Consider the following 17,766-nt stretch of genomic DNA (forward strand, 5'->3'; position numbering starts at 1 on the left):
GGCATGCTGGGAGTTGTAGTTTTGCAACATCTGGAGGGCTACAGTTTAGAGACCCTAGTATAGTGGTCTCAAACTGTAGCTCTCCAGATGTTGCTAGGCAACTCACCGGCTTCCATAGGATCCAGGGAGCCGCGTCGCCGTCCTCTGCTGCCGCCGATAACCGCCGCCGATCGTCGCCTCCGACGATGGGTAAGTGGACCTTCGGCGACGTCCTCCTCGTTTTCCCCGTCCTGCCCCTCCTATTGTGGGTGGGCAGAACAGGGAAACAGAAAGTTAACCCCCCCCACCCCTGATCTGTGATTGGTCGTCGCTTCTAGACGACAAATAGCAGGGATAGGAGGGGTGGCACCCCTGCCACCTCACTCCTATCCCTTCATGGGGATCGTGGGTGTCTTGGACAACCCCAATCCCTCTTATTTTCCAGGTCACAATAGACCTGTCTGACCCGGAATAGCCGCAAACCGCCAGTGTGAATTCACCGCCGACATGGGGGGCGGGGATTTCTGATGATCCCCCCCTGGGCATTTGTGCGAGGTGCCTTCTGATCGATATCAGCAGTCTGCCTGGTCCAGTCCCCACCCAGCACGCAGCAGGGACAAGAATTCCCACATACATACCGGTACGTCATGGTTCCTTATGACCCAGGGTCCCATGACGTAGCTGTAAATCATGGGTCCTTAAGGGGTTAAATTTTTGTAAACAATAATAATTAAAAACAATAATAATTAAAAAAAAAAAAATTCTGTTTGCAGATATTTGTGCAGCCTATTTGCTGCCTGTGAACATATCTCAGGAGTATTATCAACTTGGAACTGTTGCCCATTTGAAGCCTTTCATGGAATGATTGCAGTGAATTCTACTATATTAACACAACTATTAATGGTTACACTGCCATTAAAAATTGATAGTAAGAAACTCCTCATTAAGACACTAGTTTCTAGCAGTTTGTCGCTCCCCTTTAGACCATGCACTATTTCAGTGGTGAACATCCCTCTGCTTAAACCTGTCAGAGTGCATTGCTGTTACAGTGCTGCTCGGCTTTGTGTCATAGGTGCTGTGTAAACCCTGGGAAGCCTGATGACTTGCCTTAGAGTAGTTTGGTTGCTACTGAGAAACCAGCATTAGTGGAGTGGGAAACGGCAGCGTGCTTTTTTGTTTGTTACCTGGCAATCTTATTGCAAATATCTGTACAATGAACATACTAGATTATAGAGACGGCGGTGCTGGTGCTGGTAAGTTCTTAAACTAATGATTTTAATAATTTTTTTTGTCTTTTTGCCCTTCTATGTTTTGGTGAAATATTCTGTATAAAGCGTATTTACATGGGACATAACTTTTATTAAAATGCTTTCTTCATTTATTTTTTTAACAATGGCTTTAGCAATTTAATTTCAAAGACTTTACTAGATGTATGAATGAAGGGCTGGTATCATCTGTTTCGTAAAAGGATTAGACATATGGCTTTAGTTCTTCTGTGCCTGTGGTTTTTCCTGCACTGATGGAAAGCAGTGTATCAGAAACCATTTTAGTAAAGGTTGTCAATTTCTGCAAGGAATACATTAGTAGTGTTGACAAATTTTGTATCTATTTTAGTATGCTTTTATTATTACTTATAAAGGTTGTTTAAGTAAGTCATAATTTATTTGCATGGTTTGTTCAGAAAAGAACTTTGAAGGGTATGTATTTATATGCAATAGCCAAGAATGACAAAGGGAACAATCTCAGTTCAGAATTGAATTTTTATACACATGTTCGTTTGTGCACAGTCATCAGTGGCTAGTGTTGTGAAAGGTAATAGGAAAGTTTAAGAAACAAAATATTTAAGATTAAACCTTTTATTTAGAACGTATTCAAAAATTGGTTTGACTAGCTCAAATAAAGACTGTAGTAAAATATTGTAAAGGAAACTGTTTTCATCACATATATTTTTAACTAGATTCACATAAGTAGACTGGTTGAAAAGTATAGGTAAAGACGCTGTATCCGTGTGTGTGTGTAAATATATATTTTCATCTATTTTTGCTGTTCTTTTGGACAAATTACTATGTATCCCTATAAGAATTTTCTACTTCAGGTAATTGGCTTTTATATTGTTTGTGGTTATGGTTTTACTGAAACTTTTTCAAAAGGCTTTATTGTGGATGACCTTGATCATTAACTTTTGTTCAATGCATTACTGTATTAAATACGCTAAAGCCAATTGGTTTTGTCCACCAATAGTATTGGAGACTTAAAGGGGTACTCCACTGGAAAACTTTATTTTTTATTTTTTATCAACTCGTGCCAGAAAGTTAAACAGATTTATAAATTACTTCTATTAAAAAATCTTAATCCTTCCACTACTTATCAACTGGAAGTTCTTTTCTTTTTGAATTTCCTTTCTGCCTGACCACAGTGCTCTCTGCTGACACCTCTGTCCATGTCAGGAACTGTCCAGAGCAGGATATGTTTTCTATGGGTATTTTCTCCTACTCTGGACCAGTGGTTCTGAACTGGGGTTCGATCGAACCCCAGGGGTTCGGTGAGGCAGTCTCCGGAGTTCAGCGGGGAGGCCCGCCGGGTGTTTTTGCCTCGGGACATCCCTGTGTTACAAAAGATGCTTTCAGAACACAGGGATGCCTCTGTTAAGTCCCTGCGGCCCCGCGTTTACTTTAAAAACGCGGGGATCACCGGGAACTAGCGCACGCAGGGACAACACGTCCCATGCGTGCGCCCATGGCACCGGAGCGCGGAGAAGAAGCAAGAAGGACGCGCGCTGGCAGTTGGTAAGTGTTTACCAGCGGCGCGTCAGCTTCGGTGTTCCGACCACCGATCCTCCGGTCCTGCTATGGCCGGACCAGAGGAGCGGTGATCGGAACACTAAAGTGGGGCAGTACACAGGCATACGGCCTCCAGCCATACTGTATGGCTGGAGGCTGTATGTCTGTGGGGGAATATACTGCACCTAATGTGGGGGGACTATATTGCACCTAATGTGGGGGAACATACTGCCAGCTTAATGTGGGATACTATATTGCACCTAATGTGGGGGGACTATATTGCACCTAATGTGGGGGAACATACTGCCGGCCTAATGTAGGGGACTATATTGCACCTAATGTGGGGGGAACATACTGCCAGCTCAATGTGGGGGACTATATTGCACCTAATGTGGGGGAACATACTGCCGGCCTAATATGGGGGAACATACTGCCAGTTTAATGTGGGGGACTATATTGCACCTAATGTGGGGGAACATACAGCCAGCTTAATGTGGGGGAACATACAGCCAGCTTAATGTTGGGGACTATATTGCACCTAATGTGGGGGAACATACTGCCGGCCTAATGTGGGGGGACTATATTGCACCTAATGTGGGGTACTATATTGCACCTAATGTGGGGGACTATATTGCACCTAATGTGGGGGAACATACTGCCAGCCTAATGTGGGGGACTATATTGCACCTAATGTGGGGGACTATATTGCACCTAATGTGGGGGACTATATTGCACCTAATGTGGGGGAACATACTGCCAGCTTAAAGGACATCTGCAGCATGATTAACACTTATCCCCTATCCACAGGATAGGTGATAAGTGTTTGAACGCGGGGGATCCGACCACTGGGACCCCCTGTGATCTCCTGTACGGGGCCGCGGCTGTCCCATGCAGGGGGCGTGCCGGCCGCAGCATGACGTTGCAGCCGGCACACCTCCTCTATACATCTCTATGAGAGAGGTGGGGAGGCAGCATTCGTGCCTCCCCCATAGAGCTGTATGGGGACGGGGAGGAGATGGGGCGTCACAGTCGACCTCTAGGTCGATGCTACGCGCTTTAGCGCTCACCATGAGCGCTAATGGCAGCGCCCTGTTAGGGAGATAGCGGGGGGTCCCAGTGGTCGGACCCCCCGCAGTCAAACACTTATCTCCTATCCTGTGGATAGGGGATAAGTGTCATACTGCTGCAGTTGTCCTTTAATGTGGGGGACTATATTGCATCTAATGTGGGGGAACATACTGCCAGCTTAATGTGGGGGACTATATTGCACTTAATGTGGGTGAGCATACTGCCGGCCTCATGTGGGGGACTATATTGCACCTAATGTGGGGGAACATACTGCCAGCTTAATGTGGGGGAACATACTGCCAGCTTAATGTGGGGGACTATATTGCACCTAATGTGGGGGAACACACTGCCGGCCTAATGTGGGGGGAACTATACTGCCAGCTTAATGTGGGGGACTATATTGCACCTAATGTGGGGGGACTATATTGCACCTAATGTGGGGGAACAAACTGCCAGCTTAATGTGGGGGACTATATTTCACCTAATGTGGGGGAACTATACTGCCAACCTAATGTGGGGGAACTATACTGCCAACCCTAATGTGGGGGAACTAAAACCTAATGTGGGGGGATCTATACTGCCAACCTAATGTGGGGGGAACTGTGCTGCTTACCTAATGTGGGGGGAGCTGTGCTGCGTTCTTAAAGGGGTAGTCCACTAATAAGATATGTGTGCATAGGAATTTGTTCATTTTATTTATTTTTTAACTATAGTCCGGCCCTCCAACGGTCTGAGGGACCGTGAACTGGCCCCCTGTTTAAAAAGTTTGAGGACCCCTGCATTAGGGCCTAATGTGTGGCCTAATGCTAACGTACCCTATTATTTCTAAGAAAGCTCTGGAGATTTTCATACCGTTTGTTACAACGTATCTTTGCGAGCAATCCTTTTCCAGGATGCTGGACATAAAAACAAAGAAAAGGAACAGACTTTGTTGCGAAAATGACATGAGAGTGGCACTTGCCAAGGTAAAGCCATGCATTTCTGAACTGGTCTCTGAAAGACAACAGCAGAAGTCACACTGATTTGCAGTACATATTCATTATGTTTTTGTGTGAAAATCATGTTTTCATGGTTTTGTTCTTTGTTCTTAATGGTTTTGTTCATTTTGTGCACCTATGTATAAATATATACTTACTATACCTCCTATGTTTTGAATTTGAAAAAATATTTTATTTGTCCAATTAAGAGGGGTTCGGTGAATGCGCATATGAAACTGGTGGGGTTCAGTACCTCCAACAAGGTTAAGAACCACTGCTCTGGACAGTTCCTAAAATGGACAGAGGTGTCAGAGAGCACTGTGTTCAGGCAGAAAGGAAATTAAAAAATAAAAGAACTTCCTGTGGATCATAACAGCAGCTAAGTATTGGAGTGATTAAGATTATTTAACCCCTTGGAGACGGAGGGTTTTTCCATTTTTGCACTTTCCTTACCTTTTTAAAAATCATAACCCTTTCAAATTTGCACCTAAAAATCCATATGATGGCTTATTTTTTTGTGCCACCAATTCTACTTTGTAATGACATCAGTCAATTTACCTAAAAATCTACGGAAAAATGGGAAAAAAATCATTGTGCGACAAAATTGAAGAAAAAATGCCATTTTGTAACTTTTGGGGGCTTCCGCTTCTACGCACTACATTGTTCGGTAAAAATGACACATTATCTTTATTCTGTAGGTCCATACGATTAAAATGATACCCTACTTATATAGGTTTGATTTTGTCGTACTTCTGAAAAAAATCATAACTACATGCAGGAAAATTTATACGTTTAAAATTGTCATCTTCTAACCCCTATAATTTTTGATCTGAACCGTGATCTGAAGTTTTTATCAGTACCATTTTTGTATTGATCAGACTTTTTGATAATTTTTTATTTTCTTCATGATATGAAAAGTGGCCAAAAATACGCTATTTTGTACTTTGGAATTTTTGTTGGCACGTACGCCATAGATCGTGCGATTTAATTAACGGTCTATTTTTATAATTCAGACATTTCCACACACGGCTATACCACATATGTTTATTTTTATTTACACAGTTGTTTGTTTTTTTTTAAATGGGAAAAGGGGGGTGATTCAAACTTTTATTAGGGAAGGGGTTAAATGATCCTAACTTTTTTTTTTTTCCCCCTTTTTTTTAATTACAATGTTATAGTCCCCATATGGGGCTATAACACTGCACACACTGATCTTTAACATTGATCAATGGTTTCTCATAGGAAACCATCACTGATTCTGCCACTTGACTGCTTATGCCTGGATCTCAGGCACTGAGCAATCATTCGGCGATCGGACAGTGAGGAGGAAGGTAGGGGAGCCTCCTGCTGTCCTACAGCTGTTCAGGATGCTGCGATTTCGCAACGGCGATCCCGAACAGCCCCCTGAGCTAACCGGCATTAGTTTACTTTCACTTTAGATGCAGAGTTTAACTTTGAACACCACGTCTAAAGGGTTAATAGCACGCGGCATCGCGATCAGTGCCGCGCATTATTAGCCTCGGGTCCCGGCCATTGTTAGAGGGAGTGGGCAGAGGGTGTACAGGTACACCCTCCGTCCCCAACAGGTTAATAGAAGTAATTTACAAATCTGTTTAACTTTCTGGCAACAACAAATACGTGGTTTCAAATGGCAGGAAATGCTAAACCCCAAATGCAGTTGTGCTGGGGGAGCAGATCCTGCACTTGTGGTCTGTTCCTAAGGGCAATCCCCAGTTTAAAAATTCAGTGAGATTTATCCCCCCTGAAATTCAGTGAGATTTTTCTCTTGTGGGTGTGTCCTCCATGTAATATATGCTGGATGCAAGGTCTGAGTCTATAGTTTACTTTAGAAGCTTGGCTTTCTCTTTACATTTGTACACAGGCTTTGTTATTTCCCATTTGTACACAGGCTGTGTGATTTCCCCTGCAAATTGTCTTGAATCTACAGTGTATGTTAACTTCCCCATGTATGCATTACAACTCTCCACACTTTTTTCTATCTCCATCTAAAAGGGTAAATGGAAGGAGTGCCCCAATAGTACGTCTATGCAGGCAGCACACCACAGGTAGACTTCAAACAAAGGTGGATTTATTCCATGATGTGAGAGAGACTACGTTTCTCCAGCCTCACGCTAGCTTTCTCAAGTGCGTGAGGCTGGAAAAACGTAGTCTCTCTCACGTCATGGAATAAATCCACCTTTGTTTGAAGTCTACCTGTGGTGTGCTGCCTGCATTTTTTTCTATCAATTGAGGAACCAGTGGGCCGAGGTTCAGAACATGCGTGAACCCCAAATTCTTCTCCCTGCTGAAGACCCTGATGGCTCTTCTGTTTGAAGTATCCCACTGAAGTCTGACCGTGTGAATGCTCCTTCTCTATTCTCTTTGCTATTGTTATATATACTATATATGTGATGCACCATTACTGACACCAGTATCGGGACTTTATGCTTACTCCACTCCGGCCAGCAGCAGTCATACTTTTTTGCTTGTAAACCCTGCTATTTTAAAACAGTGCTGCACCCTATGCTAATTCTGTTCTATTCCTGCCTTTGTTCTTTCTTGGTTGCTATTGTTACTGTATATATAATTTAATATGTTAACTCATAGAGGACCCCAATGTGATGATCTAACACATTGTTGTTTTGAAAACGTTTTATGATGTATGCAGGAGTGTTAGTGTAGCATGTGGTACGATCTATGGCGTAGGAAACCTGTGTTGTATATTGTGCTGTTGTGGTATGTATGGTAAATGTATTATTTATTGTATAAGTGATTGATATTTGATTTCATATTTTATTTTCAATCAAACACATAATGGGTAACCAATGTCCAAAATATGGTGAGGTGGCGAATAAACCAATAATATGTGACATCACAAAAGTAATGGCACAATCCAAAATGATGTCGGTCAAGTAAAGAAATCTAAACTTACCAATGGCCCTGCTGCCCTGAGATGAGCCCCCCCACCCTGGCTGTGCTGGGAACTGCAACTTTACTAAACTCACACATGGCTCTTCTGCACTGGGAAAAACCCCATCCAATTGTACTTTGTAATACAAGTCTATGGGAAGGGGGCGTGGCGGTCATCACGCCCCCTGCCATAGACTTGCATTAAGGGAATGGGCCGTGATGTCATGAGGGGCGGAGCCATGACATCACGCTGCTCCGGCCCCTGTATCGCCCGTCATTACGAACTCGCTCTGTGCAGTAATGATGGCGGGGTGCTGCAGAGGCGATCCCCGGGGTTCCCAGCAGCGGGACCGCGGCGATCTAACATCTTATCCCCTATCCTTTGGATAGGGGATAAGATGCCAGGGGCGGAGTACCCCTTTAAGTCTATCCAAAATAATAGTGTTGTGCTGGCATTACGTTTATATATGGAAGCAGTCCCATTATATGTATAACCAAGATCCGAATACACAGTAAATGTTTTGAAGGTAGATACAGTTCCTGCACTTTCCCACTGTGTAGTAAAACAGGATACTTTATTCAAATACTATAAAAATCTATTGTGGTACAAACACTTTCATGGACAAATGCAGACCTGCACGGAGTTGCAGCTGTTTCACGCAAATGCGCTTCATCAGATACCACATGTTGTTGTATGTTCACAAGAGTGTTTTATCCACCCACTTGATGAAGTGCAACACACAAGAGGCACAGGTAATGTAGAAAACCATAGAAAGCAAATACAGAAATACAAATCTGCAAACATGATATATATTCTAATACAGATAAAGATACCCAAGTCAATTCTATCTTGGGCATTTGTTTAAAAGGAGTACTGTTGTGAATTTCTTTTCATCCTATTGAGCTGCAAAAAAAAAAAAAAAAAAACATTAACTCGCCTTCCTTCGTTCCCATGTTGTGCCACTATAACTCTTTGGTCCTCCGGTCCGCTCTCCTTCCTTCCGTGTGCATGGATCGTCACACTGCAGTCAGCTGGCCGCAGTTATGTCCTGCCCTGGCCGGTGGTAGGCTGAGTGTAGTGTCAAGTAAGGAGCCTGGGCCCGCCTTCTCCTTTCTGCCTGGGCTCCTTACATCAACATCACCTAATCCCTCATGAGTCCCAGGGCAAACAAACAATTAATTCCAAAACCCTTTGGAGGGCGAGGGGGGTTTACATGACACTGCGCTCAGCCTATCACTGACCGAGGCGGGACATAGCTGTGGCCGGCGATACGCTGACTGCAGTGTGACGATCTGTGCACATGGAAGAAGGAAAGAAACGGTCCGAAGAGCTATAGCAGTACAACGAGGGAATGGAGAAAGGTGAGTTTTTGTTTGTTTTTTTGCTGCCCCGGCACATTGGGCCCGAAGTAATGCCTTCTGCCTATCCATCCCCGCAGTTACATTAACTCTTTCAAGGCCAGCAAACTTCAACACATCAGGGTTGCCATCATGCACTTCCCTATTGTGTTGATTAAGCTGGGGGGCACCTATACTAGGGGTGTGAATCGCCAATAATTTGGCGATTCGATTCGAATCGCGATACCAGGGTGGCGATTCGATATATCGCGATACTGTCATGTTGGCGATATATCACGATATATCGCGATATTCCCTATTAAAAGCTTGGGAAAACTTATTCTAGCTGAGAAAGAACAAGATCCCGCGAGAGTTGTCCTGTGAGTGCGTACGTATGTTTGTTCTGTAGTCTGTAGTCTCGCGGTAGCAGCCTGCGAGTGGGACAGAGCTGATAACAGGTACACTGCCAACTAGTGGTCAGGATTTTTTAAGTGTTATAAAAAAAAATAAGACAGACAAATAGGACTGTGACTCAGTGAGTGAAATACAGTAAATGTTAATTATAATAATTTATAAAAAAAAATCGATTCTCAGAATTTTAAAATCGATTCAGTATCGCAGAACAAAAAATCGCGATAATCGCGCAAATCGATTTTTTTCTTACATCCATAACCTATACAGGTGCAAACTGATCTGAAGTGCTCACTTACACGAATAAATAAAGATCTAATTGTATTGCCAATATAAAAATGTCCACAAGGACAAATTAGAACACATTCAATATAGTTAGTTCTACAGTTAATGGAACTATATATCGTATTAATCATTTCATAAAGACATATTTATTTTCCCACCAAGCAAAATTTACACCAGTTGCAGGTACCACTTGGAAGTTGCACACACCAATAAAGATAGGAAATAGCAAATACCTTAGTGTAACAAGAAGCTTATATATACATACAAATCCCAAATATAATAAGCCAAAATAATTGAATCAAACCAATATTAGCAAAATAGAACACTTTTTAATAAACATGATGTATTACCCAAATACCCATAAAATACACATGAGACAATAAAAAATGGTGGGGGAGCACAGCAAGCAGTAGGACTCTAATTCATAATAAAATTAATAAGTACATACCGTATTCATCAGCGTATAACATGCACTTTTAAAACTTAAATTTAAAGCAAAGCCTGCCTGCGTTTTATACCCTGATAAATCTTCTGGTCACTGATTTAAAGCAGCACGGCCGCTGCCACTTTAACCCGATAACGACCATGGACGAGTATAGAGGTCCAGGTTGGCGGCCGTTCCCGCACCTGGACGTCTATACTCGTCCATGGTCGTTCTCGGGTTAAAGTGGCCGCGGCCGTGCTGCTTTAAATCAGTGACCAGAAGAGTGACCGCGCGCTGTAAGGAGTTCTGACAGAGGGAGGGAGCTCCCTCTGTCTCCTCTGCAGCACCCCGCATCGCGATCGCGGGGTGCTGCTGCATACCTGGGCTGCCGGGGGTCCTACAAAGACCCCCAGGTCTGCCCTGGGTATTGCCTGAGAGGCACGTCCTAATATGCTGCCTGCTAGTGAAAACTGGCAGGCAGCATATAACTGTAATGCTTTGGAATACAAAGTATTCCAAAGCATTAAAAAGTGTAAAAATAAATAAAATTAAAGTGTAAAAATAAATAAAAATGTAATAAAAGTGTAAAAAAAATATATATATATTAAAAATACATTTATTAAATGAATCTAATTAAAAAAAAAGCATAATGTGTAGGATCGCATTGGCGGACATCCGCAGCATGTAATATGCTGTGGATGTCCACCATGTGATCCTACACATTATGCAGCAGTCACGGTAATGAGCTCGCTGCTGCGGCTGGGTAGCTTTGTGTGTCCACTCATAGCGGCCGAGTTCCCGCCAGCAGTCATGAGCGGACACACTGAGCTACCCAGCCGCAGCAGTGATGGATATATTCGCCATGAGCGGGTGCTTATTCCCACAACATGGCGGATATATCCTTCAGGAGCCTTAACTGTCACAGACAGATGCGTTATACTGCCAGCCGACCAAGGACCAATCAGAGAGGTCCCTGGTCCAGCCAATAACTTGTAGGGGTGCGGTATATAAATGGGGTCACTTGTGGGGGTGGGGGTACTGTTCTCCCCTGAAAGCCAAATGGCGCTCCTCTCCTTCTGAGTCCTACCACGCGGCCAAGGAACCATATATGGCCAAAGCGGGGGTATTTCCGAACATGGGACAAGCAGCTAAATAAAATATAGGGGGCATTTCTTTCAATATCAGAAGTGATGTACAAAAAATATGTCCCAGAAATGATGCATTTGTGAAAAATTGCAAATTTCGAATTTTTAACACTGACTTGTAATAATTCCTGCCAAAAAACTATGGTGTTAAAATACTCACTGTACCCCCTAGCGAATACCTTGAGGGGTCTAGTTTTTAAAATGGGATCATTTGGGGGGGGGGTGTTCCTATGTTCTACCTTTTTAATTTCTGCAAACCTTGCATAGCACACAAAAAAAGATGTACTTTTCAAATTTTCAAAATTTCAAGTTAAATTGTTAGGCTTCTAACTAATTTAAAATGTTAATTAAAAACAAAAAAAATTGATGTCAAAATAAAGTAGACATCTGAAAGTATAAGTTTCATAAACTATTTGGTCAGTAAGTATAAATATATGCAACCGATTAGTGTTAAAATAGCAAAAAATCTTAATTTTTTTTGTAAAAATTTCATGATTTTTTGCATTGTAAAAAAAAAACTACAAATGATATCGGCTTACTTTTACTATGTACGTGAAGGACAACTTGTGACAAAAAAACAATGTCAGAATTATCGTGATTGGCAAAACGTTACCAGAGTTATTCTCTAATAAAGACAGACATCCCCGATTTGAAAAAACAGGCCTGGTCTTTCAGGGGCGTACAGGTTTATTTGCATTGGTCCTTAAGGGGTTAAATCAGTGACCAGCGGCGTCTCCTCCCCGCTCTGCTTTTAATTTTTCTTACCTCCCCCTCGCTCATCATTCCCCCTTTGCCCTGCTTTTCAGGCAGTGGGTCTTGTGGGCTGCGGTCAGTGAAGCAGATGAGTGATGTCCTCTGCCGCCTTCTCTGCGCGACATCAGAGACGTCACTTTTCATTTCCTGCAGTCGCCGCACTCCGAATTCTGACTAGCAACGGCTGCAGGAAATGAAAAGTGACGTCCCTGATGCCGTGCAGAGGAGCCGGGAGAGGACGTCATTCATCTGCTTCACTGACCGCAGCCCACAAGACCCGCTGCTTGACCTGGCCTGCCGAAGCGCAGCCAGGTAAGGAAAATAAAAAAAAACAATGAAAAGCATAGGAGGAACATGATGGGGGGATGATGAGACGGGGGGAAATGATGAGGGGGGTTGAATGATGGGGGGCATGATGAGACAGGGTGGGGGATGATGAGACGGGGAATTTACGGTGGGGGGAGGCACTAAAGGCTTAATGTCTGTATGGCTAGTGGTGGTCTATGACAGGGCGAAATGATGAGACATGGGGGGATGATGAGACATGGGGGGGTGGCGATGAGAGGGGTAAAAGTGGCATAGGGACTGATAAAAGGGAATGGTGTGGCACTGGAGGGGACGGGACCAAACTGAGGTGCAGAAGAAAACGAAGTTGGGGGGATGATGTGGCATTTAATCCATGTAATTTATTTTACATTTTATATTTTTTTAACTTAAATTTCCCTTTTTAAAATGGGGGTGTGTGTTATATGATAAATACGTTAATGTAAATCTTGATTTATACAACAATTTAATTACTGCACATTAAATAAGGCAAGTGCCACTATATAACAGCCAGAAATAATCCCTAATGAAAGGGTATTACACAACATGTAATCATGGACTGATGATTGGGACTGAGTGCACACAATAGAATATTATACAGTAAGGTGCGCTTTAATTCACATACTGTCTGCGCAAGGGCAGTTAATAGCCTCTTATAAAGTGTACTTGCAATGAATGTAACACCCTTAATCTGAATAATGGGGTATAGCCCGCAAAGTGCTCTACAAGTTAAAGTGCACAGTGTTAGTTCACAGTACATAGTTCCTATAAATGGATAGAGGTTACTAGGGATCGACCGATATTGATTTTTTTTAGGGCCGATACAGATAATTTGTGACCTTTTCAAGCCGATAGCCAATAACTTAAACCGATGTTCTGGTATAAGTTATCTGCTATTTCTCCCCACCCCTGGCCCGCAGAAGCCGCTGCAGATCAATGATTTAAAGCGGGTGCTTTAAATCAATGAAATGCAGCGGCTTTTGTGGATCCAGAGACTGTTCTTGTAGACCCAATTTTATTTTATTTTTCTTCATTTTTACAAGGGGTAATAGGAGAAAAGGCCCCCCAAAATTTGTATCTCCATTTCTCTTGGGTAAGGAAATACGTGGATGTAAAGTGCTCTATGGGTTCACTATAAGGCTCAGAAGGAAAGGAGTGACATTGGGCTTTTGGAGAGCAAATTTTTCTGCAATGGTTTTTGCGGGGCATGTCACATATAGGAATCCCCCATGGTTCCAGCACAGCAAAATAAAATAAAAAACCACATGGCACACTATATGGGAAACTACACCCCTCAAGAAATGTAATAAGGGGTAGAGTGAGCCTTAACACCCCACCGGTGTTTGACAACTTTTCGTTAAAGTTGGTTGGGAAAATAAAAATGTTAACTTTTTTCACTAAAATGCAGGTGTTACCCCAAATTTTTCATTTTCACAAAGGGTAATAGGGGAAAAGGCCCCCCAAAATTTGTAACGCCATTTCGTCTGAGTGTGGAAATACCCCATATGTGGACGTAAAGTGCTCTGCGAGCGCACTACACTGCTCAGGAGAGGTAGCTAAATTTGGCTTTTGGAGAGAGAATTTTGCTGAAACGGTTTTTAGGGGGGCATGTCAAATTTAGGAAGCCTGCAGCGTGCCAGAACAGCAAAAAAAAAAAATCCCACATGGCACATCATTTGGGAAACTACACCCCTCAAAGAACGCAACAAGGGGTACAGTGAGCGTTAACACCCCACAGTTGTTTGATGACTCTTCGTTAAAGTGGGACATGAAAATTAAAAATTAGATTTTTTTCACAAAAATGCTGGTGTTACAACAAATTTTTCATTTTTACAAGGGGTAATAGAAGAAATTGGGCTACATATTTTGAAATACCCCATATGTGGACATTAACCTGTTAAGGACACAGGGCGTATCCATACGCCCTGCATCCCGTATGGATACGCCCGTGGGAATTCCGGTCCCCGCCGCTAGCTGGTTGGGGACCGGATCGGGATGCACATCGCCCAGTCCTGAGACCCCATGTCGGCGATCGGAGAAAATCGCATGTCAGTTCAGGCATACGATTTTCTCCAATTCCGGGCTGATCGGGTCTCTGGTGACCCGATCACCCGGAAAATAGGGCTGATCGGAGTTGTCAGCGACAGCCCCGATCAGCCTAAGGGATAGGAGTGAGGTCGCAGAGCTGCGATCTCCTCCTATCCCCTGCCATTAGTCAGAATGGAGTTCTGACCAATGGCAGCGCAGGACAGGGGGTTGCCATGGCAACCCCCATTCTGCCCACCCCTGGGTGTCGAGGGGATGGTGGGAAGAGGGTGGAGGCCGTACCTGCAGGAGAAGATGCCTGGGGACCCGGGATCTTCGCTGGAGACTGCTGGATCCGGTAGGGAAACGACGTGGGGGGGGGGGAGAAATGAAAGTAAAACTATCTCTACTGTGGCAACCACCAGGAAGGCCAAACTGCAACTCCCAGCATGCCCATACAGCCAAAGGCTGTCTGGGCATGCTGGGAGTTGTAGTTTTGCAACATCTGGATGGACACCGTTTGGAGACCACTGTTACAGTGGTGCCCAAACGGTAGCCCTCCAGATGTTGCCAAACTACAACTCCCAGCATGCCCAGACAGCCCAGGCATGCTGGGAGTTGTAGTTCTGCAACATCTGTCCCTTCAGATTTAGCAATTTTCATGAATTTTTTGAAAATTGCTGCTCTACTTTGAAGCCCTCTAATTTTTTTCAAAAAGCAAAAATATGTCCATTTTATGATGCCAACATAAAATTGACATATTTGATTTGTGAAGAAAAATAAAAATAAAAATTATTGTGAATATCCATTTTCCTTTCATGTAGAGAGCTTCAAAGTTAAAAAAATGCTAAATTTTCAAAATTTTCATGAAATTTTGGGATTTTTCACCAAAAAAGGATGCAAGTAACGCCGAAAATTTACCACCAAAATAAAGAAGAATATTTCACGAAAAAACGATCTCAGAATCAGAATATTTGGTAAAAGCGTTTTCTGACGGTGGTCAGAATTGCAAAAAAGGGCTCAGTCCTTAACCCCTTAACGACGCAGGACGTATATTTACGTCCTGCGCCGGCTCCCGCGATATGAAGCGGGATCGCGCCGCGATCCCGCATCATATCGCGTGGGTCCCGGCGCTAATCAACGGCCGGGACCCGCGGCTAATACCACACATCGCCGATCGCGGCGATGTGCGGTATTAACCCTTTAGAAGCGGCGGTCAAAGCTGACCGCCGCTTCTAAAGTGAAACTGAAAGTATCCCGTCTGCTCAGTCGGGCTGTTCGGGACCGCCGCGGTGAAATCGCGGCGTCCCGAACAGCTGATCGGACACCGGGAGGGCTCTTACCTGCCTCCTCGGTGTCCGATCGACGAATGACTGCTCCGTGCCTGAGATCCAGGCAGGAACAGTCAAGCGCCGATAATGCTGATCACAGGCGTGTTAATACACGCCTGTGATCAGGATGAGAGATCAGTGTGTGCAGTGTTATAGGTCCCTATGGGACCTATAACACTGCAAAAAAAATGTAAAAAAAAAAAGTGTTAATAAAGGTCATTTAACCCCTTCCCTAATAAAAGTTTGAATCACCCCCCTTTTCCCATAAGAAAAATAAAACAGTGTAAAAAAAATAAAAATAAACATATGTGGTATCGCCGCGTGCGTAAATGTCCGAACTATAAAAATATATCATTAATTAAGCCGTACGGTCAATGGCGTACGCGCAAAAAAATTCCAAAGTCCAAAAAAGCGTATTTTGGTAACTTTTTATAACATTAAAAAATGAATAAAAAGTGATCAAAAAGTCAGATCAAAACAAAAATCATACCAATAAAAACTTCAGATCACGACGCAAAAAATGAGTCCTCATACCGCCCCGTACGTGGAAAAATAAAAAAGTTATAGGGGTCAGAAGATGACATTTTTAAACGTATAAATTTTCCTGCATGTAGTTATGATTTTTTCCAGAAGTGCGACAAAATCAAACCTATATAAGTAGGGTATCATTTTAACCGTATGGACCTACAGAATAATAAGGTGTAATTTTTACCGAAATATGCACTGCGTAGAAACGGAAGCCCCCAAAAGTTACAAAATGGCGTTTTTTTTCGATTTTGTCGCACAATGATTTTTTTTTCCGTTTCGCCGTGCATTTTTGGGTAAAATGACTAATGTCACTGCAAAGTAGAATTGGCGACGCAAAAAATAAGCCATAATATGGATTTTTAGGTGGAAAATTGAAAGGGTTATGATTTTTTAAAGGTAAGGAGGAAAAAACGAAAGTGCAAAAACGGAAAAACCCTGAGTCCTTAAGGGGTTAAGGTGAAAAAGGGCTGCGTCCTTAAGGGGTTAAGTGGTCTGTGGGCACAGTGCAAAAATTTTTGTGGAGGAAAGAATTTGGCTGGAATTGAAGTCGGTGGCCAAGAGCAACAATAAAGGCGCAAGGCTGCTAGAATAGCGGGCACCCCCCCCCCCCATCATGTGACCCCATTTTGGAAAGTACACCCCTCACCCCACTGGCGTTTGACAGATTTTTGAAACAGTGGGCTGTGCATATAGAAAATACCATTTTTCGTTTTCATGGACCACTGTTCCAAAAATCTGTCACACCTTTTGGGTGTAAATGTTCACTGCACACCTTATTTCATTCCGTGAGGGCCGGGGTGTAGTTTCCGAAATGGGGTCCCACTGTTCTGGCACCATGGGGGTTTTGTAAACACACATGGCCTTCAATTCCAGCCAAATACTCTCTCCCAAAAAAACAAATTTTGCTCCTTCTCTTCTGAACCATGTAGTGGGCCCGCAGAGCACTTTACATCAACCTATTTCCTTACAAATTTTGGTGGCTTTTTCATATATTACCCCTTGTGAAAATGAAAGATTTGGGGTAACACCAGCATTTCAGTGAAAAAATAAATTCATTTTCATGTGAAACTTAAGCGAAAATGCGTCAAACACCTGTATCCCTTATTACGTTGCATGTTTTTTTTTTTTTTTGCATTTGTCAAACCGCTGCAGCTGTCAGTCACCCCTGTGCAAATCACCAATATAGGCCTAAAATGTACATGTGTGCTCTCACTACTGAGCCCTGTTGTGTGCCCGCAGAGCACTTTACGTCCACATATGGGGTATTTCTGTACTCAGGAGAAATTGTGTTTCAAATTTTGGGGGTCTTTTTCTTCTCTTACCTCTTGTGAAAAGGAAAAGTATTGGGCAACACCAGCATGTTAGTGTAAAAAATAAAAAAAAATTAGGGATTTGCATAGGGGCGGACCCGGATGCAAATGTCATACTTGCATCCGCCACCAAAACTACTGTACAGCAGTGTTCCCCCAAACTGGGTGCCTTCATCTG

General features: G+C 43.2%; 1 protein-coding gene across 8 annotated transcripts in view; it reads left to right on the forward strand.

Moving 5' to 3' along the window:
* Nucleotides 1-17,766, forward strand: part of SLC12A7 (solute carrier family 12 member 7) — an 870,696-nt gene that overhangs the window by 317,577 nt on the left and 535,353 nt on the right. The window contains exon 1 of one of the 8 annotated variants that reach the window (XM_056520186.1): nt 1,178-1,232. The exons of the other annotated variants lie outside the window; for them this stretch is intronic. Within the exon in view, the coding sequence (XP_056376161.1) occupies nt 1,193-1,232 (40 nt within the window). The 5' untranslated portion in view covers nt 1,178-1,192. Of the gene's footprint in view, nt 1-1,177; nt 1,233-17,766 lie in introns of those variants that run through there. 8 annotated transcript variants of the gene reach the window in all.

Source organism: Hyla sarda, chromosome 5 (assembly GCF_029499605.1).
Source record: "Hyla sarda isolate aHylSar1 chromosome 5, aHylSar1.hap1, whole genome shotgun sequence".
NCBI lineage: Eukaryota > Metazoa > Chordata > Amphibia > Anura > Hylidae > Hyla > Hyla sarda.